The 25,242-nt window shown below is 50.4% G+C and overlaps 1 protein-coding gene across 2 annotated transcripts in view; it reads left to right on the top strand.

The window, feature by feature from the left end:
* Nucleotides 1–241: 241 nt before the first annotated feature.
* COL22A1 (collagen type XXII alpha 1 chain) overlaps nucleotides 242–25,242 on the top strand; it is a 247,900-nt gene continuing 222,899 nt past the window's right edge. For both annotated transcript variants that reach the window (XR_010837384.1, XM_067017097.1), the window contains exons 1-2: nucleotides 242–718; nucleotides 20,964–21,126. Coding sequence is in view for 1 of the 2 variants with exons in the window: in XM_067017097.1 (XP_066873198.1) it covers nucleotides 21,036–21,126 (91 nt within the window). In the remaining variant the exon portion in view is untranslated. The remainder of the gene's footprint in view (nucleotides 719–20,963; nucleotides 21,127–25,242) is intronic.

Raw genomic sequence — 25,242 nt, 5'->3', positions numbered from 1 at the left:
CGCTGAAGTCTATAACTGGACGGGGGGTTGCCGGGCCCCGTCCTGGGCTTCCTCTTTACCGCCTGGAGCCCGACGCCGTTCCTGCTCCCCTGACGCCTCCCCAGGCCCCTGCCCCCGGCCCCCGCAGGCACGCAGCCTCGCCGCCTCCTCTTTCTTCCGGGAGGCCTCCCGCCCCTCCGGCCCCTCCCGCTCCGGGGGACCAAGCGTCTCCTTCCCCGCTGCCCCCGCCCCCGCCCCGCCCATCGCCGGGCTCCGCCCTCCGCGCTCCCGGTTGGGGATCCCACCGCTCCGGCCCCTTCGCCCCTGGGGGGACCGAGCAGCTTTGTTCTTGCGCAGCAGCTGGGCTGGCTGCCGCTGCTGCATTTCTCCCCAGAGAAGTGTCTCCCCTTTCCCTGTTTTTCTGTTTCTCACACACTTTCTATTTTATTCTCTGAGTGCCAAGCCTTTACCTTTTTACTGTATTTATTTAGTTATCGGTTTGAAAACTAGCTCTCTCTCCGGACCCCTGGCCTGCGGGGGGCCCCCAGACCTATTACAAGTCTTATCTAGCGAGTCAGTTTGCTAGATTTGGGGGAAGAGTGGGTGGGGTCGCTGGCAGGTGACCCTCAGGAGGAGGCTGCCTGGGGCTGGCGTCTTCTCCAGACACTGCTTCCTGTGGATCCGCCTGGACTGGGACCCTATAGCTGGCATCCCGCTGAGCTTCTCCCCCCCCCACCAGGTAAGGCCGGCTTCTCTTCTCCGCTGGGGGCTGCAGGAGGTCACGGGGCTTCAGGCTTCCCCCCCCACCCCGCGCATCTCCCCATGACCAGGAGGGGAGAGTCCTGGGGGCGTGCGCCCTGGGGACAGTGCCCTCTCCTAACTAGGATCTGTTTCCTTCTGGAGCCAGAACACACTGAGCTCTTCAGGGAGTGACCTCGGTCCTGCGAGGTGGGTCTGCGCTTTGCCTGAGCTTTCTAGTGGAAAGGAGCAAAGTCGGTGAGAAGGCACCTGTTTGATTAGAGTTGAGCAGCCCCAGGAGGCAGGATCACAGGGCTGAGGGCAGCGTGTCAGATGCCGGGCTTGTGTCCGATTGCTGCTTTTAGCGTTGTTGAGATATCCCAGCTTCTTTCAACTTTCCGGTAAGGAATTTGGAGTAAGAGCCAGAAAGATAGAAAAAAAAAACAAAAAACAGGACAAACAAACAAACACAAAAAATCACAAAGAGAGTGAAGTGGGGGAAGAGCAGCTTCCCTTTGGTTTTGTATTTATTGTCCAGGAACTTCTTTGCACGTTGGTCTAAATTTAAATCTCGTTCCTATCTGAGCAGTGTGTTTCGCCTCTCCCAACTTCCTCTGCCCCAGGAAGGTGTTTTTGGTTTTTTTTTTTCCTGCAAATCCATCCTCTGTAGCAGACCCGAGTTTCTTGTACCAGGTTATGGAGTGTAACTGGAATCAGTCACGTGATTGGAAAATGTGCCCTCTTCCCTCTCCGCACTCAAGTCCAGACTCAGAGATGACAGACAGGGGACAGGCTTGCTTATCAGGCAGGTCCTCAAGGAGGCAGCCCAACCGCCTGGTCCTGACGCTCCGTGCCCCGTCTCCCTCCCCAGAACTTCATTACTTGTCATCTTCCAGAACCCTGTACGGCACTCCTGTCTCTGCACAGGTCACTCAGGCCCCAGTCTGTCTGTGTCTCGTTGAGGATGTACACCCGGCAAGATCCTAGGAGGCCAGACTTGAGCTGGGAGAGCCCCCCGCTGATGGGCCGCATCTCCAGGCCCTTTCTAGTTTCGTTCATGAGTTGTTCCGGGAAAGTTCTAAGCTCCAGGGCTCGTGCATTGCTAGAGCCAGGCCGAGTGAGGTGTGCCGGCCAGCTGGTGTAGATGCAGGTGAAGGGCAGGAGCTTTGCTGCTCATCTGGCCTTCTGGTCCTAACACAGTCGCTTTCTCTGGCAGCCCTGAGCTGGGGGGACTGCACCCAGTGTGCTTCAGTTTCCTCACCTGCCAAGTGGCAATGATGAAATGACGCAGGAAGAGCTCTGTGAGTGCCTGGGACCTCGCTGGCATGTGGTGCCTCTTACTTTGCTTCTGCTGCACAGATCTGGGGAGGGGATGGCATCAGTCGCTGTGGGGAGGAAACACCCTCCCCCCATCCTAGGTCTCCTTGTCACCGCTGCTACTCAGGGGCCAGCTGCGTGATTTCGGGAAATTGTCACCTTGTGTTTGTTGGGCCTCCCAGGTCTGGCAAGAGGCTGGAAGAGATGAGGGTTTCCTTTCCTGGGGATCCAGGAGTGCCTCCGGGGGATCCATGGGGCCTTTCAAATGGGAGCAGAAATTTGGTTGTAACTGTTTTTTTATGGGGCTTCTTCAAAGTTTCATCAGATTCTCAAAAGTGTTTTCATATTAACAAAACGGTTAAGGAAGTAGCCCACTGTCTGGTCCAGCCCACAGACAGTTGTAATGCTTCTTAGGTTATTTTACATTTGTTTTCATTACTTGCCAACATAAAATGTTCAGGAGATGTCATGTACGCATCTTAATCCCTGGCTTCTCTTGAACAATGAGAAGATGGGACAGTTTTTGGCTTGTGTCCCCGGGAGGCCTTCCGAGGAGCCGTCCACTTCAGCCAGGCACGTGCCCTCTGGTCATGCACGGTGGTCTGTGTGACCTGCAGGGGGTTTGCTGGCTCTGGACTGGATGATTCAGGTTATCTCTCTCGGCCTGATTCCATTCTAAGAGAGCTGCAGATAAGTGAAGGCACTTTCAGAGGAGAGAAAGCAGGATGTCCTGGGAACAGAGGCATAGCTCACAAGGAAAGGTCAGTGCGACCGTAAGACGGGTGTGGAGGAAAGAAAACGTGTGGCCACGGGAATCTGGAGGGATGCTGTGGAGAAGAGGTGGCTGATCTGTTCCCTTGGTCCCCAGAGGGTGGAAGGAGGACCAGCGGGCGAAGTTTCATTGGACGCTGGATTCCAGTCCGGTAGGAAGATTGGGGCAGACCCACCCCCCTGGATCCGCTCACTGCGGGGTGGGCCCCAAGTGCTGGAGGGATTTCAGCTGAGGCTGGATGGCCATTTCGCAGTGCGGGTGAGGGGCTAATGTGAACTTTGATGGCCAGGTGAACATTTAAGGTCTTTTCCCAGCTTGAGATCGTACCCTTCCTAAGTGCTTCCTTTCCGGCCCTGGAATTCGGCTGATTCCCTTCTGCCCCCTTCGCTTCTTCAGTGCTGCTGCTGATAGAGGCCAACACAGGTTTGTGTGGTCACTTGGGTCAGGACTGTGAACTCTGTGTGGATCATTCATATCTCGGTTTTGGGAACAAGGAAACGGAAGGAGAGAGTTTGAATGACTTAACCTGAGGGCAGGTAGAGAGAATATAAGAGTCAGGATTCAGAGCTACGTCTGGGAGATCAAAGCCCCTTGTCACATCAACAGAAGGAGCCATGGTTACTAATGCAGGCCAGCCAGGAAGGACCAGGATGAGAAAGGCCCATGGGGATTTTTTTAGGGTGGGAACTGTCCCTGAGGATATTAAGCTAAACCTCCTACTCCAGAATTGAAGACATGGCAGGTTGCCTGACAAAAATAACTTTAATTTTTCATAATCTTTATTAAATAACATTAAGATAACAAGAATATTTTTGTGAATAAAAAGAAAATAACAAAAAAATCAAGGAAGAGGGGTATGGCAAGATGGGAACAGTATAATTCCCCCATTTTACAGATGAGGAAACAGAGTCCAGGAGAATGTGAGTGACTCGCCAGCTTTGTAGTTAGAGACAGAGGTGGGTCTCAAACACAGGTCTACCGAGAGGCACCTGGGCATAGAGAGGTTGGCCCTTGGGTCTTCCCGCCCAGGACTCGGCATTGTGGGTGCATGCATGCATGCGTGCCTCTCTCTCTGTGTGTGTGTGTGTGTGTGTGTGTGTGTGTGTGTGTGTGTGTGTGTGTGTGTGTGTGTGTGTGTGTGTGTTGGAGGTGGGGTTGGTGTCTGAGAAGACCAGACCGAGGCCAGGCGGCCACACTGACCTCTCCGCCTTGTGCTTTGCAATGAGTAAATGACCACATGAACGCAGAGTTGAATGAATGAATGTTGTGACGTGCACCATGCCTCAGCTTTATTATTTAGCAAAATCGGTCACTTTGTTTGCGGTTTCAGTAAGTGCCGTTTTTTATTGCTTCTTAGAATCCCTTCAAGTGGATGAGCCGTGACGCGCTCACCGCTCTCGCCGGCCGCTGCAGCCAGTATCTTTCTGCACGTGACTTCGGCCCCTTTTCAGTGCGGTCCGGCAGACTATTCCCAAGGAGTAGGATTTCTGGGTCAGAGGGCATGGCCATTTTAATGGCTCTCAGGAGGTTTGGGACTGAGCATTCATGAGAGGCCGAAAGCCGAGTCCCATCGTGGCCCAGACAAAGGGAAGTCTTGGCCGACACCCAGGGAATGCACGGAGCCACCAGCCCGCCGTGGTCGGGGACGTTGTCAGAAGCCTCGGGGACGAGCCCCATCGGACGGTGAAGTTCCCTCCCGCTGCCCACTTGCCTTTTCTTGTACCCTCCCAGTCACTGGATGCTCACTACTTCTAGCTAATTCTGTCTACGTTCTGGTAGAGATGAGAATATCATTTTCATTTTTTAAAGTTTGGCTCACAATACAATTCTGAGGGAAAAAAAATAGCAATTTACACCGTCCTTTGGTTGGAACTCTCTCGAAGGGGAAACCTGTCCTTTAACTGCATCCTGGCAGATCTGAGCCAGTTGGAGCTGGCCTTGACTGCCCCGCAGCCCAGTGGCTGGGGGATTCCCTGTAGAGGCTCTTGCATCTGAAGGCTGTAAGATGACCCTCACGGCCGCCTTGTCCAATCTCCTTATCCAGCCACCGAATCACGTCCCCCAGCATTTGCCCACCTCCTTCGGTCCAGGGACGGAGGAATCACCACCTCCCAAGGGAGTCCGGTTCATCATTAGATACCTAGTTAAGATGAAAGCTCTCTCCCTGCCACCTCTGTCTGCCAGCCCTTAATTCGTGTTTTTGGAGGTACTCAGAATAATTGAAATCCCCTTTCCCACGACATTTTTGACATCTGGAGAAACAAAAATAATGTGACCCTGAGCGTGAGATTGGATGCCAGAGGGTGCCAGGCTGTATACTATGCATCCTCACCTCACTTACTCCTGTGAATCGGCTATGCTGCTACCCCTTGTAGAGATGGATAGACTGAGGCTTATGGACATTCAGTCCCACCATTAGTAAAAGCAGCAGAACTGGGATTCAAACCCATGTCTTAGTGCAAAACTCATACCCTGAACCAAGATTCCACATGGCCTTAGCGTGTAAGGTAAAGGTATAGAAGTTATCCAAAGAGGCAAATACACCATTTAGACAATCTTTGTTCTTTTTAAAAAATATTTCTTATTAGAATGTTTTAAAGTATAAAAGTAACGAAAGCGTATTTTTACCAGGGCGACGATGCTGGCAACAGCTCCGTGCGCTCAGACCCCCAGTTGTACCCAAAAGCATCATTCTGGCAAATACCCTTTCAGAATTTTATATCCAAACATACGCATCAATCAAAATCCAGCATCTGAACAATCGGGGCCCAGTAACAAGGAATACTAAAACATGTTTACCTAGTGCGTGTCTGCCTCACGGGGAGTACTGTTTCTAACTGAAGGGCTGACTTCAGGAATGCTTTGCCTGATCTAGTGCTTTTGCCGTGAGGCCCCTCCCTGGGCGGTGGTGCCATGGTCCCCACTTGCCTTTAGCAAAGCTGATGGGCGGGATGGGACCCTGCATGGGATGTTCCCAGGCCTCTGAAGCAACACCTAATGGCATCCCAGCTTTTCCCCTTGCTCCTGAGTTGCTGTGGGCGAGTCAGCGTGGGCTCTCCTTGCATCTTGGGTTGCCTGGTGCGTTTTGCCCCCAGCACCCCATGCTGCGACGGCTCCACATCGGCAAGTGCCGTAACCCACCGTGGGCTGCTCTGTTTCTGCCACTAGGCGATGAGTTCCTGGAGTTCATGGGTTTTGTATTTCTTATCTCTGAACTACCAGTGTCTGAACAATGCTGGACACGGTAGGAACTCAAGAAATCTTTGTGGAAGGAAGTAATTTCAAAATGGTGCTAATCAGGTGCCTGGCACGTAGTATTGGATTAACGAAATGACAACTTGGTTTAAATCACAATAAAATAATGAAATATCAAAACTGGAAAAGCGGTACTGATATTTACAAGGTCTGGCACAGCACTCCACATACAGACACGCGTGACGGATGCCTCTCCTTCCCCATCAACAGGGGGGTTCTGAGTGATGCCCAGGCAGCTCTGGACCTGGGGCATTGTTGGGGGCCCCACTGAGCTCAGGGGGCCTGGATTCACGGACGGGGCCGTGTTGGTGTGTATAAGTCTGGCTTGGGTCTGAATGTGGCCCTTCTTTGGCTAGCTGTGTGGTTCAGTGCCTCTTAGAGCATCTCTGTGCTCGAGTCCAGGAATCACCGGAGAAAACGTGATACGGGTCAGTTCAGGGCCTGGGAACCTCTGGTCAGTGAGTCGATCTGACATCCTTAATGCCTGGTAGGTCCATTTTCCAGGACCTTTCGAAGGTCCTACAGGCGGCAGGATCCCCTGTCAGCCACACCAGCCTGTTCCTGGGCTGGAAAAGAAAGTACCTCCATATCCACCTGATCACCCTCTCCCTCAAGTGATGCACTGGCTGTACACAAATACCTGTAATCCCTTGTCTCTTCAGTCGGTCAGTTCCCTCCAGGGGTGTATCCAGTCGTCCATTTACCACGCTCTGAATGCCTGCTGCGGGTCAGGTGTGCTTAGGGAGTCGAGGGGCAGACAGCCCGCGGCCCAGAGGCCAAGCTGCTCACGGTGCTCAGTGAGGGTTCAGGCGCTCTGTGCTGCGGAGGGCTCCCCAGCCAACCGCTCACCGTGCAGCAACACCCACTAGAATGCAGACATGGGCCCTGCGTGCTTACACGCTCTCCCCAGGTAACTTTTGCAACGATCCTGCAGGGAGTTAGTAATCACTTTACGTACGAGGAGAGACCTAGAGAGTGAGGTGGCCAGCTAAGGACAAATGGCCAGATAAGAACAGAAGCCTCTTTCCCCTATGCTTCCTTCCCTTCCCGTGTCACAGTGCTGTGTGCTGAGGCTGGGCTTCCTGAAGGGGGTAATGCTGAGTCTTGCAGGAAAGCAGAGAATTCCCCACGCTACGTTTGAGCGCCTTGTTCCTCCTGGGGGCTGTCCAGCTACCCTGTAGCGTTCTGAAGGCAGAAACTCTGCCTTGTTTACCCCCATCCCCGCAGCCCCGGCGTAGACCTGGGTGGGAGTGGGGAGGGGTGCCGTGCCTGCACGTGAGTGAGCATCTGTGTAGGTGAGTGGGTGGGTGCTGAGTCAGGGAGGGAGGGCGTGGGTGCGGAGACGCGCGGCGGCTGCCTGGAGGGGCAGGCCAAGGAGCCGATTCACGAAGCAGCGAGCGAGAGAGCAAGTCCCTGGCTGGATAAAGGCATGAGGGTGTCAGCTAGTGTTGATCAGCCGTGTCTGGGTGGTTCTTCAGGTGCAAAGGAGAGAGGATGGGGTTGCAGTGATTCTTTCCTCAGACAGAACCTTTCAAGAGGCTTTTCTTCTGTTCCTCCCGTGGAATTCTCTCACCAGTAAATACTCAGATGGGGTTTAGATAACCTGACTTTCCTTGACACAGCAAACCACAGACGCTGTGAGCAGAGGTCCCTCCCACAGGGGGCCCCCCTTGATGGGAGAAATTCCCGGAACTTCCTCTCCACCTTGGAGAGGGACAGTGATGCCAAAGGCTTAGGCCTCCCCTGGGCAGGGAGCTGGAGCCCTGGGTCTCTTGTCCCACTGTGCCGGGCACATTTGTGAATCGTTTCCTGGGAGGAAAACTCATCCTGCAGGGCCTCCGTTCCCGGTCCCTCCCCACGCATCCCTGACCTCCGCGCCTGCTCCTGCCTGCAGAGGGTCGGGGGCCTGGTAGGATCTGAGATTTCTTAGAAGAAAGTACTGTCAGTACGAAATAAATGCCAAAAAGGATTCTCTCGTAGCGATAGCTTCCTTTAATTGAGTGCTTGTACCTTTTTAAAAGGTTTAAATCTTTTTATGGCTGCCATTAACAGCCAGCCTCTGTGGGAGGGACCCTAATCCTTGCAACCAGCTGGTGAGGCTGGGTTAAGCCCCTTGTTACAGACGAGGCGCTGAGGCTCAGAGACAGTAGCTGAGATCACACAGTGCTGAAGACGGGAGCCAAACGACAGCCCATCTGGCCCACGGCGCTCCAATCTACTGTCCTGTCTCAAATCTCACCGGGGAGGCGCTGCTTATGGCTCTTGATTATCCTCCCCCAGAAAAAGGGGAGCCTTTCTGGGTCGGCACCTCCCAAATCCGTGTGGGTGCTCTGGCACTATTTATATGCATTGCTTCATCGGACGAGACGCTCCTCAAAATATGTTAAACAGAAATATCTTTCTGTGTCCTCAGGACCCTGTAATCTGAGACCGTCTCTTGTGAAATGAACTGAGGCTGTCTATTTGGGGTCGGGGAGAGGGGAGAAAAGAAAGAAGAACAAAATCAGGAAGAATTCAATACTGAAAAATGAAAGAACTCTGAATGGGGTTATGACAGCTCTCAGATGTCTGCCTAGACTCATAGAACAATGCAGGGCAATGAGCGTTTTCTGGTGTTGGTGGTGGGGCTGTCTAAAGGGAGGGGGGCCCCCCTGTCTGTGCCCAGGAAGGGTGCAGGCGTGGGGTACCTGGATGGCTCTTGGAAGTCAGCCCTTAGAAGGGGAGGGTGGGCAGGGTGATTCTGGGATAGCCAGTCTAAGCTGAGTTGTCAATCAAAGAAGAAAGGAGAGGAAGAGGAGACAAGATATAGAACAAGGAAGGAGAGTAAGGAACCAGGGGCCACGTGGGAGAGGCTGGGTGAGCTCCAGAGATGGAGCTGTATCTGCTGGGCCTTGTACAGTACAAGGCCTGCCCGTGGTTTGCACGTGAAAGAATCCCAGGTCAGATTGGCTTAGGTTTAGAAAATGGGGCTGGGGAAATATCTATCCCCAACACAAAAGCTCTGGGTGCTTTCTGGACTTTGGGCAGCACTGGGCTAAGGTGCTCGAGCGACAGAGCTTGTCTCGTTCCCCGCGATGGGTGGCCTTCTCCATCAGGATCCCCCCGTGTCACGACAAACGGCCTTCCGCGTCTCCAAACTTAGCAGCTCGCCAGAAATGCATCTGTCTTCCCCGACACTCCAGCAGAGTCCCCAGGGATGGCCCTAATAGGCCCAGCTTGGATGATATGCTTGTCCCTTGTCAAATTCCAGTATCTAGTAGGGATGTGGAGTCCGAGGTGGCCTGGTCTGGTCTCCTACCACCCACCACCCCACTCACCGGCCCATGGGGTCCCCTCACGTGAACCACATTGACTAAAGGGTAGGAGAGACCTTCTCACCAAAACAAGACACGGATTCTTCTGCCTGGAGAAGGGAGTCTTGGAAGGCGTCGGCGACAGTGGTACCAGGCAGGAGACTCTCGCTGGGGTGCGGGGACTCAGAGGGGACCACACGGACAGGGTCTCCATTTCTGGGATCCACACGGGCCCAGGTTATATGGCCCTTTGCTCCCAACTCCACGTGAAGCTCATTAGTCTCCACCTTTGTGGAGCTCACATGTGATTCAAAATTGAGAAGTGTTTTGCTGCAGGTCACTTGAAGCACAGAACTCAGGCCATTGACATTCAAGGGCCCACAGTCTGTCCTAGACTCCTGTCTCCGCTTACGCCCTGCTTCCCTTTAGGAGGCAGCCAGCAACCCCAGGAGTTGGGTGGCCCAGAAAGTGAATCCAGCCTCTGCCATTTTATTTATTTATTTATTTATTTGGATTTTTTTTTTTTTTTTTTAACTTGAAGTACAGTTGATTTACAGTGTTGTGTTAGTTTCAGGTGTACGGCGAAGTGATTCAGTTATGTATATAACTTGTTGATTATCTATCTTATATGTGGTAGGATGTGTATATGTTAATACCAACCTCCCAGTCTATCCCTCCCCCCCACCCTTCCCCTTTGGTAACCATAAGTTTGTTTTCTAAGTCTGTGAGTCTGTTTCTGTTTTGTAACTAGGTCCGTTTGCGTCATGTTTTTAGATTCCACATATAAACGGTATCATATGATATTTGTCTTTCTCTGTCCTGCTGACTTCACTTAGCGTGATCATCTCTAGGTCCATCCACGTTGCTGCAAATCAGCCTCCGCCACTTTATAACTGCGTGGCCTTGAGCGATGCCCTGGCCTCGGGTTTCCAGTCCGTGAAAGGGACCAGTAACTCTGAGCACATCAGGCCATCATGGGGATTCCTTGTGGCTGAGACGATAAATATCCTGATTCTGCACCTGCTGTGTGGCTGATGTTTGGTGAATCTTCATTGGATTCATGCGCACATCCGTTCTGACTGGGAGGGCCACCGGCCTTGAGTGGATTAGCGGTAGGGAACATGTTTCTTATTCCCCCCCCGTCAGGCCTGACGGTCACAGGCAGGGGGTGATCAATAGCAATAACGCTCAGGTGACCACCCGGACATCTGACACTCAACAGCTCAGGAGCGTGAAACGGTTTTATGTTTCCCCATCCATGCTTCCAGGCCGGTTAGGTCACCACCCCTTGTCTTGTCCCTTAACCAATCTTGACCAAATCACATAACTTTTTGTTCACTTTCAGGTGCTGCAAGGGCTAGTGCAGCCTGTTCCAATGTCAGAGTTTCATCCTGTATTCACATTAAAGCTCTCTGCCCTCCCGTCACCGCTGATGCTAAGCCTTGTCCTGAGGGACCTGGGTGGCGGAGGGGCCGGTGGGCTCTTTCTCTCCTTCTTCCTCTGTCTCTGGAGGGTCGGGGTGAAGATGAAGGGGGAGGTTGGGCGGCAGCAGACCCTACTTCAGTGGTTGCAGGGGCTCCCTTTCCTGGCTGTCCGTGCCACCCACGCTTCACTGTGTTGCGGGTACCCAAGTGGCGGTTCTCTAATGGAGCCTCCTCGGCTTGGAGCCCCCCACCCTGGGAGATCTCTCCCCTGCCCCTTCCGCTTCTGCCCCGGCGGTAGTGCCCTCTATAGCTGCGTACCCGCTGGAGTCTCCTTGTTGTGGAAGCAGCTCTCTTGGTTGGGTGCCAGCCCAATAACCCAAAGCCAGCTTCCTTCTGTGATGTCCCTTTGACTCATGGGAAACTCCCTCATCCTCGCCACACGGCGCGGCGTCCTGGCGGTGCGGGCTGCCCCTCCCCTGCCCCGGCACTGGCAGCCCTCCCATTGTCTTCTCCCCTGTTCACAGAGGGCCAGGCAGACATGCAAGCAGGTGACAGAGGTGAGGCCGGAGGGGTGGGTATAAGCCAGTGCCTGAAGGTCTGTGTTAAGGACTCTGGGCTCCGTCACAGGCGGTGAGGGCCACTGCATCCGCGAGTCTCAAGATCACATTGGTGTGTCGGGAGCGTCATTTGGTTCTTATGAGGACATGCAGGTGCTGAGGTCAGGGGCCAGCCTGAGGTCTGGAGGCTACTCCCAAGGCTGTCGGTTGCAGAGATCCGAGACGTGATAGAGGCCTTGTCCTTCTCACCCCACCCATCCTTCTGAGTGGCCGGCTCCATCTCATTAGTCAGATCTCAGTTCAGATGCCCTCAACTCAGCAGAGACTTTCCTTTTACAAAGTGTAGAAACTGTCCCGCCCACCACGTCCCCTCCTATCCCACAACCCTGTTGTGTTCAAATCAGTTATTACTCTCGGAAACCATGTGGGTATTTGTTCGTTTCTTGGTTTACTTTCTCTCTTCCCTCCCTAGAAAGTCAGCTCCAAGGAGGCAGAGATGTCACCACACCCAGTGATTAAAACAACGCCTGCTGTCTAGTCTGGGACTCGATGGTCGGATTAGTTAATCGGGCTGTGGGGAAGGGTGAAGGAGCCGGCAATGGCTGCAGGAGGACGATGTGCCTTTCAAGTCCTTCTGGGGGCCAGTTTAAGAAATCTCCTTTGTTTCAAGAGGAGATAGGGCTTGAGTTTCATTCACAGTTTTTAGCAACTGGCAGAGAAACACGACTGGCATCTGGCGTCTTCTAAGGGAAAAAAAGAACTGATAGGAAATATTTTTGAATTCCGTAGCATGCAGAAGGAGGTTAGGAAAACACATTTCTCACTCTATTTCCATCTCCTTCAATCAAGTTAATCCTGCGTTTTGGCAGCGTGGGGCTTAAGTTGATTCCATTTAAATCCGTGACGTCTGAATGGAGAGGACATGAGGACTGGATGGACGTTCTTGCTGGTTATTGGGGCCAAAGGCTCCTAAAGGCCCGAGCTCTTTGCTTCCCTCCTCTTCTGCGAGACACCCCAACATTTCTTCCATTCTACAGAGGACAGAGACCAGTTCCTCTGTGGTTAAGTTAAAAGGACACAGGATTTAGGATGATAGTGGCCTAGGACTAAATTCCAGTTCTATAACTTCCTGGATGTATGATTTGGGACATGTTTCTTAACCTTCCTGAACTTGAGATTCTCAGTTGTAATAACCATTTTGTCAGCTTGCTATGAAGAGAGAAAACAATTCAAATGAAACCACAGCATGGCTCTGGCTACCATTTATATCATCTGTGCCCTTGTATGTTCACCATATCTGTTATCGCACAGCCTACTGGATCAGCTGCCATTCTGTGGGTCTGGACATGTATTTTCACTGCCCTAAAAATCCTCTGTGCTCTTCCTGTTCACCCCTCCCTCCCCTCACACTCCCGGAAGCTGCGGGTCTTTTTCTTGTCTCCATAGTTTGGCCTTTTCCAGAATGTCATATAGTTGGAACCATACTGCATGTAGCCTTTTCAGATTGGCTTCTTTCACTTAATAATATGCATTGAAGGCTCCTCCGTGTCTTTTCATGGTTTGACAGCTCATTTCTTTTCAGCACTGAATGGTATTCCATTGTATGGAATACGTACATACATACAATGGAATGTGTATTCCATTCCACAGTTTCTTGATTCACCTCCTGAAGACTATCTTGGTTGCTTCTAAGTTTTGGCAGTTATGCATAAAGGCACTATAAACAACCACGTGCAGGTTTTTTTGTATGGACGTAAGTTTTCCACTCCTTTAGAGAAATACCAAGGAGCGTGACTGCTGGGTCATATGGTAAGAATATGTTTAGTTTTGTAAGAAAGCACCAAACTGTCTTCCAAAGTGGCTGCACCATCCTGCGCTCCCACCAGCAGCGAATGAGGGTTCCTGGTTGTCCACATCCTCACCTGCATTTGGTGGTGTCAGTGTTCTGGATTTTGGCCATTCTAATAGGGGTGTCGTGGTATCTCGTTGCTGGTTTTTTTTTTTTTTTTTTTTTTTGCGGTATGCGGGCCTCTCACTGTTGTGGCCTCTCCCGTTGCGGAGCACAGGCTCCGGACACGCAGGCCCAGCGGCCATGGCTCACGGGCTTAGTTGCTCCGCGGCATGTGGGATCTTCCCGGACCAGGGCACGAACCCGCGTCTCCTGCATCGGCAGGCGGATTCTCAACCACTGCGCCACCAGGGAAGCCCTCGTTTCTGTTTTAATTTGCATTTCCCTGATGACAGGTGATATGGAGCATCTTTTCATATGCTTATTTTCCATCTGTGTATCTTCTTTGGCCAGATGTCTGTTGAGATGATAGGCCCATTTTAAAAATCAGGTTCTTTGTTTTCTTATTGTTGAGTTTTCAGAGTTTATGGTGTATTTTGGATAACACCAAAATATTTGGATAACACCAGTTCTTTATCAGATGTATCTTTTGCAAATGTTTTCTCCTGCTCTATGGCTTATCTTTTTCTGTTTGTTTTTTGTGGTACGCGGGCCTCTCACTGCTGTGGCCTCTCCCGCTGCCGTGGAGCACAGGCTCCGGACACGCAGGCCCAGGGGCCATGGCTCACGGGCCCAGCCGCTCCGCGGCACATGAGATCTTCCCGGACCGGGGCACGAACCCACGTCCCCTGCATCGGCAGGCGGACTCTCAACCACTGCGCCACCAGGGAAGCCCGTGGCTTATCTTTTTAATCTCCTGAAGGTTTTGTTTGTTCATTTTTAGCTAAAAGTATACCTCAGAGTATTCTCCACCGTAAAAATCACAGGAAAACCTTGGATCAGGGGAAGAAACCGAAGGCACAGAAGTACTATAGCATGTGCACTTTTATGACTAAGTGGTCGCAATTGAAAGTGCAGCTGACCCCAATACGGGAAGGCGGACGCTTGACTTCTCTCCCTGCCCCGACTCCGGCTGCACACTGCTCCCCTCAGGGCTCTGTCCTCCACGCCCTCTTCACTTTTCCAGGGGGCTCTGCAGCCCCAAGTTTCTTCCGAGCTCTAGCCTCAGATGTCTGTCTGTCTTTGACTTCTCCACCTGGCTCTCTTCCAGGTGTCTCAGACTCCCTCACGATGACCTGCCCGAGCTTACCATCTCCACCCCACTCAGTGACTGGCTCCCAGATGCTCAAACTGGAAATCTGGGCTTCCTTCCAGACTCTCTCCTCCCTTCTGTCCCTCCACTTCCTGCCAGTAACCTGGTACCTTGGAGTCTGCAGCTGGACCACTTGACCTGCTACTGTCTTAGGAAAGGTTGTCAGCATCTCTCTTTGGATATTGCACTGACCTCCTCATTGGTCCCTCTACTTCATCCATCCTTCTCAACAGGGTTTTCGAAATCACATCAGTATATAGGCCACTCCCATGCATGAGGACATCCACTGGTCCCAGGGGCAAAATCTGACCCCTTTTTCTGGGTCACTGTGCAAGTCCCTTAACTGCCGGTATTAACATGAATTCCTGCCTTCTGCTCCAGCCTGAATTTTCACCCTTCCTTTCACCTCCTTCTCTAAACAATTTATTTTTTGCTCATCCCACAGTGATACTGGAAGGGAGGCAGGCTGCTCCTGGTGAAGGTAACTCTTGTCCCCCAGCCTCCTCTCCACCCATCTTTCCCGGATTGGATCAGGCATTCCCTCCTCCAGGAAGCCTTCCCTGATTGTCAGGCCTGAGTCAAGTCCTTCCCTCTATCAGAACACTGACCACATAGAAATGTAAGCATCTACTTGCTTGTCTGTCTCCACCATTAGGTCTCAAGCTCCTTGGACAAAGTGTCCTAGTCCGTGTGCCTGGCACTTAGTAAGTACTTGACATGCATTCAGGGCATGATTGAATTAGGGAAGAAAACAATGAAGGCCGTGGTCTGAGTAGCTCAAACTGACAGTTCTCCCCTTGATGTTGATAATGGCAGTAATGGTCAACATTTTACTTTATAAAGGATTATCACCCCCATTGCCTCACGTAACCTCTCCCACAGATCTGTGAAGTAGGGACTATTGTGCCCATTTTATAGGTGAGGAAACAAAGGATTGGAAAATCACAAAAATAGTATGCCTTAAGACCCGCTGTGATCAGATGGTGTTCTAGGCTTTTTTACATGTAGTAACGTGTTTAATTCTCCCAACAGCCAGTGACGTAGATGTTGTCCCCACTCGTACGTGAAAGGGCTGAGGTCCAGAGAGGTTAAGTGACTTCCCCGGTTTACACAGCGAGTCACAGGCAGAACTGGACTTTGAACACTCGGGCTCTGACACAGAAGCTTCATCGTGGTGCTAGCCGCCCGGGAGCAGTCAGGGTCTGTGCAGGAGCCGGGGACGGAAGGCGCTCACTGCGTGCGGTGACCGCAGGGGCTTGTTCCAGGTCACGCGGGGCAGGGGTTTGAACCCAGGCAGCTGGGCTCGAGAGCTTTCCATGGAGGCAGAAGCTAGCCAGCTGACTCTACCCCTCTTGACCAGCCAGTGCAGTTCCCCTCACAGACACAGCACAGCAGAGGCGCAGAAGGACCCAGCTCAGCGGCCGGGACACAGCACACCAGGCTTCTATGTCGCCACCAGATTCCTGCCCACAGCATCGCCGTCGCCTCAGCAACACAGCAGCGGTGCCTCAGTCCACGCAGTACCCCCCCCCCCCCCCAGTGGGCAGCGGCCAGACCCTCAGAAGCAGACAGAGCTCGCACTCTGCCCAGGCGGCGCTCGCAATGTTGCCAGATCTCATTTCCTCCCTCTAAATTGCTCTCTGCTTCGTGTTGTCTTTTCTCCCCTACCTCTGAGTCCCTGAATAGGGAAGGCAGGTTACTATGGCGATGGGCCGGCTTGTGGAAGGAACTCAGCTCAGTAAATTAATTGCTGGACTTTTGGAGACTAATGGTAGAGCCCTGCCTCCAGGGACAGGGTGTGGCCTGCTCCGTGCCAGCTTGGCAGCCAGACCCTGGAAAGAGCTGGTGAGAGGGAAATGGAACCACGGTACCCATGCTTGTGGGGACTGCAGCCTAAGGTGGTTTGGAGTGGGTGGGGAAGCTGACTGACGCCGATCTCACACTTGCTGTGCACCTGCTCTGGGCCAGCACCTGCACGGCACGCTTCGTAGAAGTGATTTCATGTAACCCTCGTGGCATCCCCTATGGAGTAGAGAGCCTCCGCATCTTGTGGGGATGGGGTGCTCATTTCTGTGGCTAACGGGAAGAATTCCGTACCAGGCCTGCCTCCTCAGTGGGCATTTTGTTATGAACACTCCAGTTATTCTCTTCTCTACAATATCTTCCAGAAGGTAGAAACACAGAGAACATTTCCTATCTCATTCTCTGATGCCGGCATTACCCCAATCCCAAATCAAACAAAGGCATTCCGAGAAAAGAAAATGACTGGTCAATATCTCTCGTGAACAAAAATGCAAAAACCCTCAATAAAATATTAGCGAATCAAATAAGACAATGTATACAAAGAATTCTAGGCCACGGCCAAGTAGGAGGGATCCAGGTAGGCAAGGCTGGTTCAAAGTTTGAAAATCACTTAATGGAATCCATCACACCAACGGGTGAAGAAGGCCATTCTCTTTCCTCTGGGGGATGCATGGCTTGGTTTCTGACTGTATCCTTTGCTTGTTTCCCACGTTGTTTCTGTGCTTAAGAAATAAGTGTTGCTCCAGCCAGATTCCCAAGAAGCCATGTTGTTGTTTGATTACAAGTGTGGGCCTGTGATTACCGGGGGCTGGACCCCGGCTACTAGGTGTGAGGTCACGAGCAGTTAACTAAGCCCTTTGTGCCTCAGTTTCTTACCCTGTAAAATGGGTCTCATGATACCTGTCTTTCAGATTAAATGAGTTATTATGTTTAAAGCCCTGGGAATAGCTCCTGGAGCTTCGTAAGCATGCGATATGTGTTAAAGGTTAGTGCTAGAGAGAGCGTGAACTTTGGCGTCATTCAGGCCTGAAGGCAGCTCCAGCTCCATCTTTGCTGGCCTGGGTGCCTAGCGGAGTGTTGTCTGTGCTCCCTGATCCCAGGTTCATTTTCGGGAGGGTGGCGCCAACGGTACTGACTTGCAGAGAGGACGTTGCTAAAAGTTGCCTGGCTCACGGCACACACGTGTTTCCCCAGCCTTTTCTCTAGAGAACCTGACATCAGGACTGTGGATTTTCAGCTCTGCAGATACTCACTGGGACGGTGGTCGGCACAGACTGGCCCTAGGGGAGCTTCCGATGAAGCAGGAGCCCACACCCGCTTTTTCTCGGGGGCAGGAGCTTCCAATTAAGAATATTTCTGAGTCCCGTGGATCTGCTTTCACACGCAGCTCTGCCTTCACCAGTAGGGTGTGCTCGGGGCACCTCCCCGCTTCTCAGCCCCAGCTGGCCGGCCTGTGAAGGGGAGATGGCGGTGCCCGCTCCGTGGGGTTGTTATAGAGATGGGATGTGTGGCGTCTACAGTGTGGAGGCCCTCCAGTGACGCTGGGTTTTACCCCAGGTACCAGGCACCCCTGGACGGCGGGTGGGCTGAGGAAGCAGGTATGGGTTGGAGTACCAGCTCTGGCTCACGTCAGTGATGTGGCCTTAAGGTTGGGCGAAGGCTTTACTTGCAGTTTTATTGATATTATTTAATCTCTACAATGACCCCCTTGCGACAACCCGCTACGGTAGGTTTTCTTATTCTCTCCACTCCTCAAGTGAGGACGCTAAGGCAGAGAGAGATTAGGTGTCTCTCTGAGATCGCAGAGCTGGGGAATGACCGGGATTTGTACCACCAGGCGCTCTGGTTTGAGGCTCCACCCTCCTGACCACCCGGCCAGCTCTGCCCCCATCAACACTAGAACCAACCGACGGAAGCTGCTTCTGTCATCTCTTCTCCTTCTTTTTTTAAAAAAATATTTATTTATTTATCTGGCTGCACCAACTCTTTAGTTGTGGTATGCGGGCTCTTTCGTGCGACACGCGTGTGGGATCTAGTTCCCTGACCAGGGATCGAACCCGGGCCCCCTGCATTGGGAGCGCGGAGTCTTAACCACTGGACCACCAGGGAAGTCCCTCTTCTTCTTACAAGGGCACTAATCCCATTACGGGGCCACACTCTCATGACCTCATCTAAACCTGATCACCTCCCAAAGGCCCCACCACCAATTGCCATCACACTGAGGGATAGGGTTTCAACATATGAATTTGGGGGACATAATTTGGTCCAGAGAAAGGGGCCTGAACATACATGTGTAGGCGGCAGGCGAAGAGAAGGGGGGTGGGTGTGAGATTGCCAGGAGGGACCACTCACCACGCCCCTGGCACCCACTGGGTCCTCCGCTTCCCTCATCTCTCATCGCCATTGAGTATTCTGTGGATGCTATGACAAACCACCCCAAACTTAGTGGCTTAGAACAACACAGATTTATTATCGTAAAGTTCTCAATTGAATTGAATTCCGAAATGGGTCTCACTGGGCTAAAGTCAAGGGGTTGGCAGGGTTGTTCCCTTAGAAGTCCACAGGGGAGAATCCCTTGCCTTGCCTTGTCCAGCTTCTAGAGGTCACCTGCATCCCTTAGCTTGTGGTGCCTTCCTTCATCTTCAAAGCCAACGATGGCCAATCAAGTCTTCCTTGGGTTGCCGTCACTCTGGTTCGACTCTCATCAGACTCTTCCATTGGTGAGGACCCTTGTGATTACACGGAGACCGCCCAGACCCTCCAAGTTAACCTCCGTATTTTAAGGTCAAGTAATGAGTAATCTGAATTCCACCTGTAACTTCAATTCTTCCTTGCCATGTAACATAACATATTCACAGAGATTAGGATACAGACGTCTTTTACTGGGTTTATTGTGGTGAAAAGTAAATAACATAAAACTTACCATTTTAAGTGTGTGATTCAGTGGCATTAATTCCATTCAGATGTTGTGTGACCATCAGCACTGTTTCCAGAACATTTTCGTCACCCCAGACAGAAACCCTGTAACCATTAAGCAATAACAGAAGATGTCTTTCCATGTATTTAGGTCTTCTTTAATTTCTTTCAGCAGTGATTTGCAGTTTTCAGCAGACAAGTCTTGCACCTCCTTGGTTGCATTTATTCCTAAGTATTGTATGCTATTTTTTGATGCTATTGTAAGTAGAATTACTCTTCTTAATTTCTCTGTGGATTGTTCACTGCTAGTGGATGGAAATGCAATGGATTTTTTTTTTTTTTTTTTTTTTTAAGAATTTGGGATTTCCAATCTAGGTATTTGGGCTTCATTTTTATTTATTTATTTATTTATTTATGGCTGTGCTGGGTCTTCGTTTCTGTGCGAGGGCTTTCTCTAGTTGTGGAGAGCGGGGGCCACTCCTCATCGCGGTGCGCGGGCCTCTCACTGTCGCGGCTTCTCTTGTTCCGGAGCACAGGCTCCAGACGCGCAGGCTCAGTAGTGGTGGCTCAGGGGCCCAGTTGCTCCACGGCACACGGGATCCTCCGAGACCAGGGCTCGAACCCGTGTCCCCTGCATTGGCAGGCAGATTCTCAACCACTGCGCCACCAGGGAGGCCCTGCAATGGATGGATTTTTAAATGTTGATTTTTCATGCTGCAGCTTTGCTGAATTCGTTGATTGGTTCTAATAGCTTTTGTAATTTTTAGGGTTTTCTATATATAGAAATATGTCATCTGACCTTCTCTTGAAATGGTCACACGGCAATCCCCCTACTGTCCCCATGCTCCCATAACCCTCCCCATTTCCCTCTACCGGTGTCATTTTATCTTACTTTGCCCTGGCCTGTGTCTTACCTGTCTCCCAGGTGTCAGTGAGGGAGGGTTTGGTGTCATTCATCTGCCTGCCCTCAGAACCTGGCACATGAGGGCCACCGGTAAATCTTTGTGAATGAATCAATCAATGGTCAGATCTATAAGCTGTTTCCTTTTCCTGCATCTCGGAGTGAGCAATGACACACTTTTTGAAATGGCCATCCACATGAAAATAAAATATACAGGAGGGGAAATAATTTAGCTAATAGACCACATGGATCAAAGAAATGCATAGAAAACAAGAAGCGGTGTCTGTCCAACTGAGTTAGCAAAGATCAAAAGAATGATGCCACTTCTGTGCTGCCAGGTATGTGGTGAGAGGGGCATCCCCACACACTCCCACACTGCTTGAGGCAGCGGAAATGGCGCAACCTTTTTGTAAAGAAGGTTGACGATTCATATCAGGGTCCTTTCAAAACCCATAGGACACCCTAAGTATTTTCCCACAAACCTACTGTAAGAAAATAATTAAATAGGGGCAAAGACTTAGGTACAAAGATGTCTTCTTGTGACATGTTAAACAAATAAAACAGCCTATTAATGTCTAAAAGTAGAAAATATGATCAGAATAATGATGTTACTGTAACAGGCCATAGCCTTAGGGAGCCAATAACCTGGGGCCTGGCAGGTCCTTAACACAAATTTGCTAATGGATGGATGTGGGGGGAGGGATGGATGAATCAGTGACTGGGAGGTGACACTGGACTTTGCTCTTAGAAAGTCACACCTTTGGCTGTGTGAAGAGTGGCGTCTGAGCAGTGAAGAGAGGGGGGAGGCTGGGTCTGGGGAATTCCTCCCACGTGAGGCCCAGAAGTTACTTCCCGCAGCTTCTCAGCTCAAGGGCCCTCCTCTAAAGGCGTGTCTTTCTCCACACAGGACATGTTCCAGTAGACCCTAACGGCGTCTCTTCCTGGCCCAGAAACGCTTGTTCCCAAGCACGAGAGAGCCATGGGCAGCCTGCGAGGGAGCGTCGTGGCCCATCTCCTCTGGATGCTGCTGCTCTGGAGTGGGGACAGCAGCTGTCGGGCCCAGAGGGCAGGTGGGGCTGGAGGCTGTGCCAGGCTGAAGACAGAGCCGTCTGTGTGCGCGTCCGTGTGTGTGTGTGGGGGGGGGGGGCTCGGGGTGGGCTAGCGCCTGTGTGTGAGAGAGTGCGGCTCATCACAGGGGAGGTGTCAGCTGTCCCCCAGCTGGTGTGTGTCATAATCAGTCGTGCAGCTGGGGAGTGTGCATGTGAGTGTGAGTATGTGCGTGAGAGTAAACACACACCTTTTTCTTTTTTTTTAAAATTTTTATTGGAGTATAGTTGCTTTGCAATGTTGTGTTAGTTTCTGCTGTGCAGCAAAGTGAATCAGCTGTACGTATACATATATCCCCTCTTTTTTAGATTTCCTTCCCATTTAGGTCACCACAGAGCATTGAGTAGAGTTCCCTGTGCTATAAAGTAGCTTCTCATTAGTTACCTATTTTATACACAGCAGTGTGTGTATGTCAATCCCAATCTCCCAATTCATCGCATACCCCCTCCTTCCCCTCTTGGTATCCTTAAGTCTGTTCTTTACACCTGTGTCTCTATTTCTGCTTTGCAAATTAGTTCATCTGTACCATTTTTCTAGATTCCACATATAAGTGATATTATATGATGGTCGTTTTTCTCTTTCTGACTTCACTCTGTATGACAGTCTCTAGGTCTATCCACGTCTCTGCAAATGGCGCTATTTTGTCCCTTTTTATGGCCGAGTAATACTCCATCGTCTCTATGTGCCCCATAGAGTCTTTATCCATTCCTCTGCTGATGGACATTCAGGTTGCTTCAACACACATCTTGTGTCAGTCATTGAACGTGCTGAGGGTGTGTCTCTGTTGAGCGCATACAGGGTTTGGGGACAGTGGACAGGTTAGTGCCCTGCTGCGTTGTCTGGCTCTGTGAGGACGTTGGACCACATCCTGGGGGGCGTTGGATGCCCTGGAGCCCAGCCAGAAGAGGCGGCTGGGACAGTGAGTGGACGGGAAGTTATTGTAGCAGAGAAGGCCCGGTGTGTGGGGGGGAGAAGTGACAGGAGGGTTTGCCCACCTGTCTGAGGGCCTCCTGGGAGGAGTCACTGTCAGCGGGGGACATCGGGGAGGGGTCAGGGACCTGAGCTGGTCTGGTCTGTATCACAGCACCCAGCCCAGAGCCCGCGCACTGCGTCCATGGCACACAGCTGGACCCGATCTCAGGGAGGGCGCCTGTCGCTACATGGCTGGGTGTAAAATGCTGCCCCCGTTTTACAGATGAGGAACTGAGGTAACAGATGCCCACTACTGTCCATAAAATAGATAAACAACAAGGACCTACTTATAGCACAGGGAACTCTATTTGATATCTTGTAATAATCTATAATGGAAGAGAATTTTTTAAATGAATATAGATATATACATCTATAGGCATAACCGAATCACTTTGCTATACACCTGAAACTAACACAATATTGTACATGGACTATACTTCAATTTTTAAAAGTGTTGAAAAAAAAAAAAAAAGAGGCTCCTATCCCCCTACCCCCATCCCCGTGAGGCTGGGGGACACAAGAAGTGCTGAGCCAGAGCCAAGCCCTTCATCCGGGGCCTCCAAAGAAGACGAAAAACAAACAACAGACCCCCGAAGCTTGCGTTTCTCCATCGTGTTACAAAGTTCTGCTTTGCCTGAGCCTCACAAAGCCCGGCTGTCTAGAAAGACAGTGATTAGTGTCTGCATCCTGGTTTGCATGGGAGGAATGTGGGGCTTCCTAGGAGCTTCCTGTGTCCCCTGGGGTGACCCCACTCGCCCAGGCGATACTCAGGATTATTAGATTCAGAAGTGGGAAGGCCCAAGGACCTTCTGTCCACGCCCTCATTTCCCAGAGTGGCAGCCCAGGGGAAGCAGTCGCCTGCCGGGTCACAAAGCCCTTGCCTGTGGCAGAGCCAGGGGCAGAGCCGAGGCCAGAAGCCGGGACCGTTCCCACCACATCCCTCTTCATTCTCACCTGCCCAAGACCCAGCCTGTTCCCTGGCCTCCGGGAGAAAGTGGCCCCTTGGTGAGGCCTCCTGCACAAATGGACCTTCTGCGGCCTAGAGGATGACAGCCGCTCGGTGGGCCCTCCCTGGTCCACAGCAGCAATTATTCTGATCAGGCTGGGACATCATTGTCCGAAAGACAAAAGGATGACCTTTTGTGTCAAGAAGAAACACTCCCCAGGAATTATCTCTGAATCCACACTTCTGGGCGGACACACTTCTAAAGCTCTAATCCTGTTAGGGGATCAGTCCTGGGAAGGCAGGGATTCATCTCAGCTCCTCAGCGGATCGGACTTGGATTTTAAAAACTAGAGGGGAAGGTAGACGTGGAAAATTCAAGGAAGGCACTGGCTCAGGGCAGGATAAGAAGTATTTGTGTGTGTGTGTGTGTGTCTGTGTGTGTATCAATATACCTAGCTTTATTTTTCTGTTTTTTGAACTTAATGCATTGCTTGTAAACACAAAATCAGAAGTACAAAGGAATACAATTCACTCATGGTTCTGCTTGCCAGAGATAAGCCATGTTTCTGTTTGTAGCTTCTCTCCTGAATACACAGTTGTACACAGGGACACACATGCTTTTCATACCCAACAACAGAAAGGAAAATGTATCCACATTGGTAAATAAGGGTTCCTGTAGAGCCTGGCCATGGCTGTGGTGGCTTCCTGGTATCCCACTGAATGAGCACAGGAGGAGTATTATTTAAGTAGCTCCCTATGGGTGATCATGAAGGTGGTCTCCAGAATTTTGCTTGGCAGTGCTGCCATGAACTTCCTTATACATCTTTATTTTTTTCCCCTTCCATTTATCTGCTAGTTTGCTTCAGTTGAATCACTGAATCTGGAATTGGTGGATCCAAAGATACCCTCTTCTGTAAAAGGCTTTTAGGGCCCTGACAATGGGGTGACAAACCCCACGGCCACTTCTTGAGCCCACAGAGGCACTCTCCTTACTCTCTCACTGGCTACCACGGTCTTTCTGACTTTTGCCAGTTGGACACTTTAACACAGTGGGACTCTTTTTCTTTTTTTGGTTTGTTTTTATTTTATTTTCACTAATCAGATGTTTGTGCCAGGTGTTCCCAAAGCCTGATCAGCTGCTGCTGTTGGCGTGGCCAAGACTCAGACTCCAGAAAAATCAAGACAAGGGCATTTTGATGGTTCCCCTGTATATTTGTGCAGCACTTTGGAGTTTAGAAGACACTTTTCCTCACATTATCTAACTGTGAAATGGGGACGAACAAGCTCTCTGCACAGGGCTGCCCTGAGGAGCAGAAATAAATTATATAGTGCCTCATTTTGTCTAATTAAAAGCATCACATAGCTTACATAAAATTTATATTTGTAAAAATATAAGCATATTTTTTATAGAGCACTATAGAGCTTCTAAAATATATGAATGCAGTCTATCTTATATGATTTCTAATAGTGAAATACTTTTAACTGTTTAACTATCTGACAAGGGAGGACTAGCTAAATAAATTATGCTCATCCCTGCAGTGGAATCTCTGCATCTGTAGAAACCGGCATTATCACACTGGAAATGGGCTCCCAGAGCATCGCTGGATGCGGTAAAACCAGCTTATATATCAGTGCGTCTGGTACAGGCCCACTTCCATCCATAACTATATGGAAACAGAACATAAATAAATACACCGTGGGCTAGCAGTAGTTATCTCGGAGCAGATGGAAATACGAACGTTTAAAGATTTTTTGATTGCCTTTTCTGCTTTTTCTGAAATGGGTGTGCATTATTTATAGTAGGTTTGAAAGATAACGAAGTCACTTTCGAACCAAAATAATGGGAATAAAGAAACGGGTACGGTAGTGTTCCATGATTGTTGCTCATTTATATAAATATATATATAAACTATATATAAAATTATATATATTTATATAACATCTATATATTATATAATATATAATTATATATGTATTATTCACTTATATACATATATAATTATATTATATATAATTATGTATATGATATATTTTATATATCATATACATAGTATATTATATATAATTGTATGTTATTCACTTTTAGAAATACATATAAACTGTATATAATTCTATGTTAGTATATTTTATATTATATACAATTATATATGGTATCCACTTG

Source organism: Kogia breviceps, chromosome 17 (genome assembly GCF_026419965.1).
Source record: "Kogia breviceps isolate mKogBre1 chromosome 17, mKogBre1 haplotype 1, whole genome shotgun sequence".
In the NCBI taxonomy this organism is placed as follows: domain Eukaryota; kingdom Metazoa; phylum Chordata; class Mammalia; order Artiodactyla; family Physeteridae; genus Kogia; species Kogia breviceps.
This window is presented reverse-complemented; position numbering and strand designations above follow the sequence as displayed.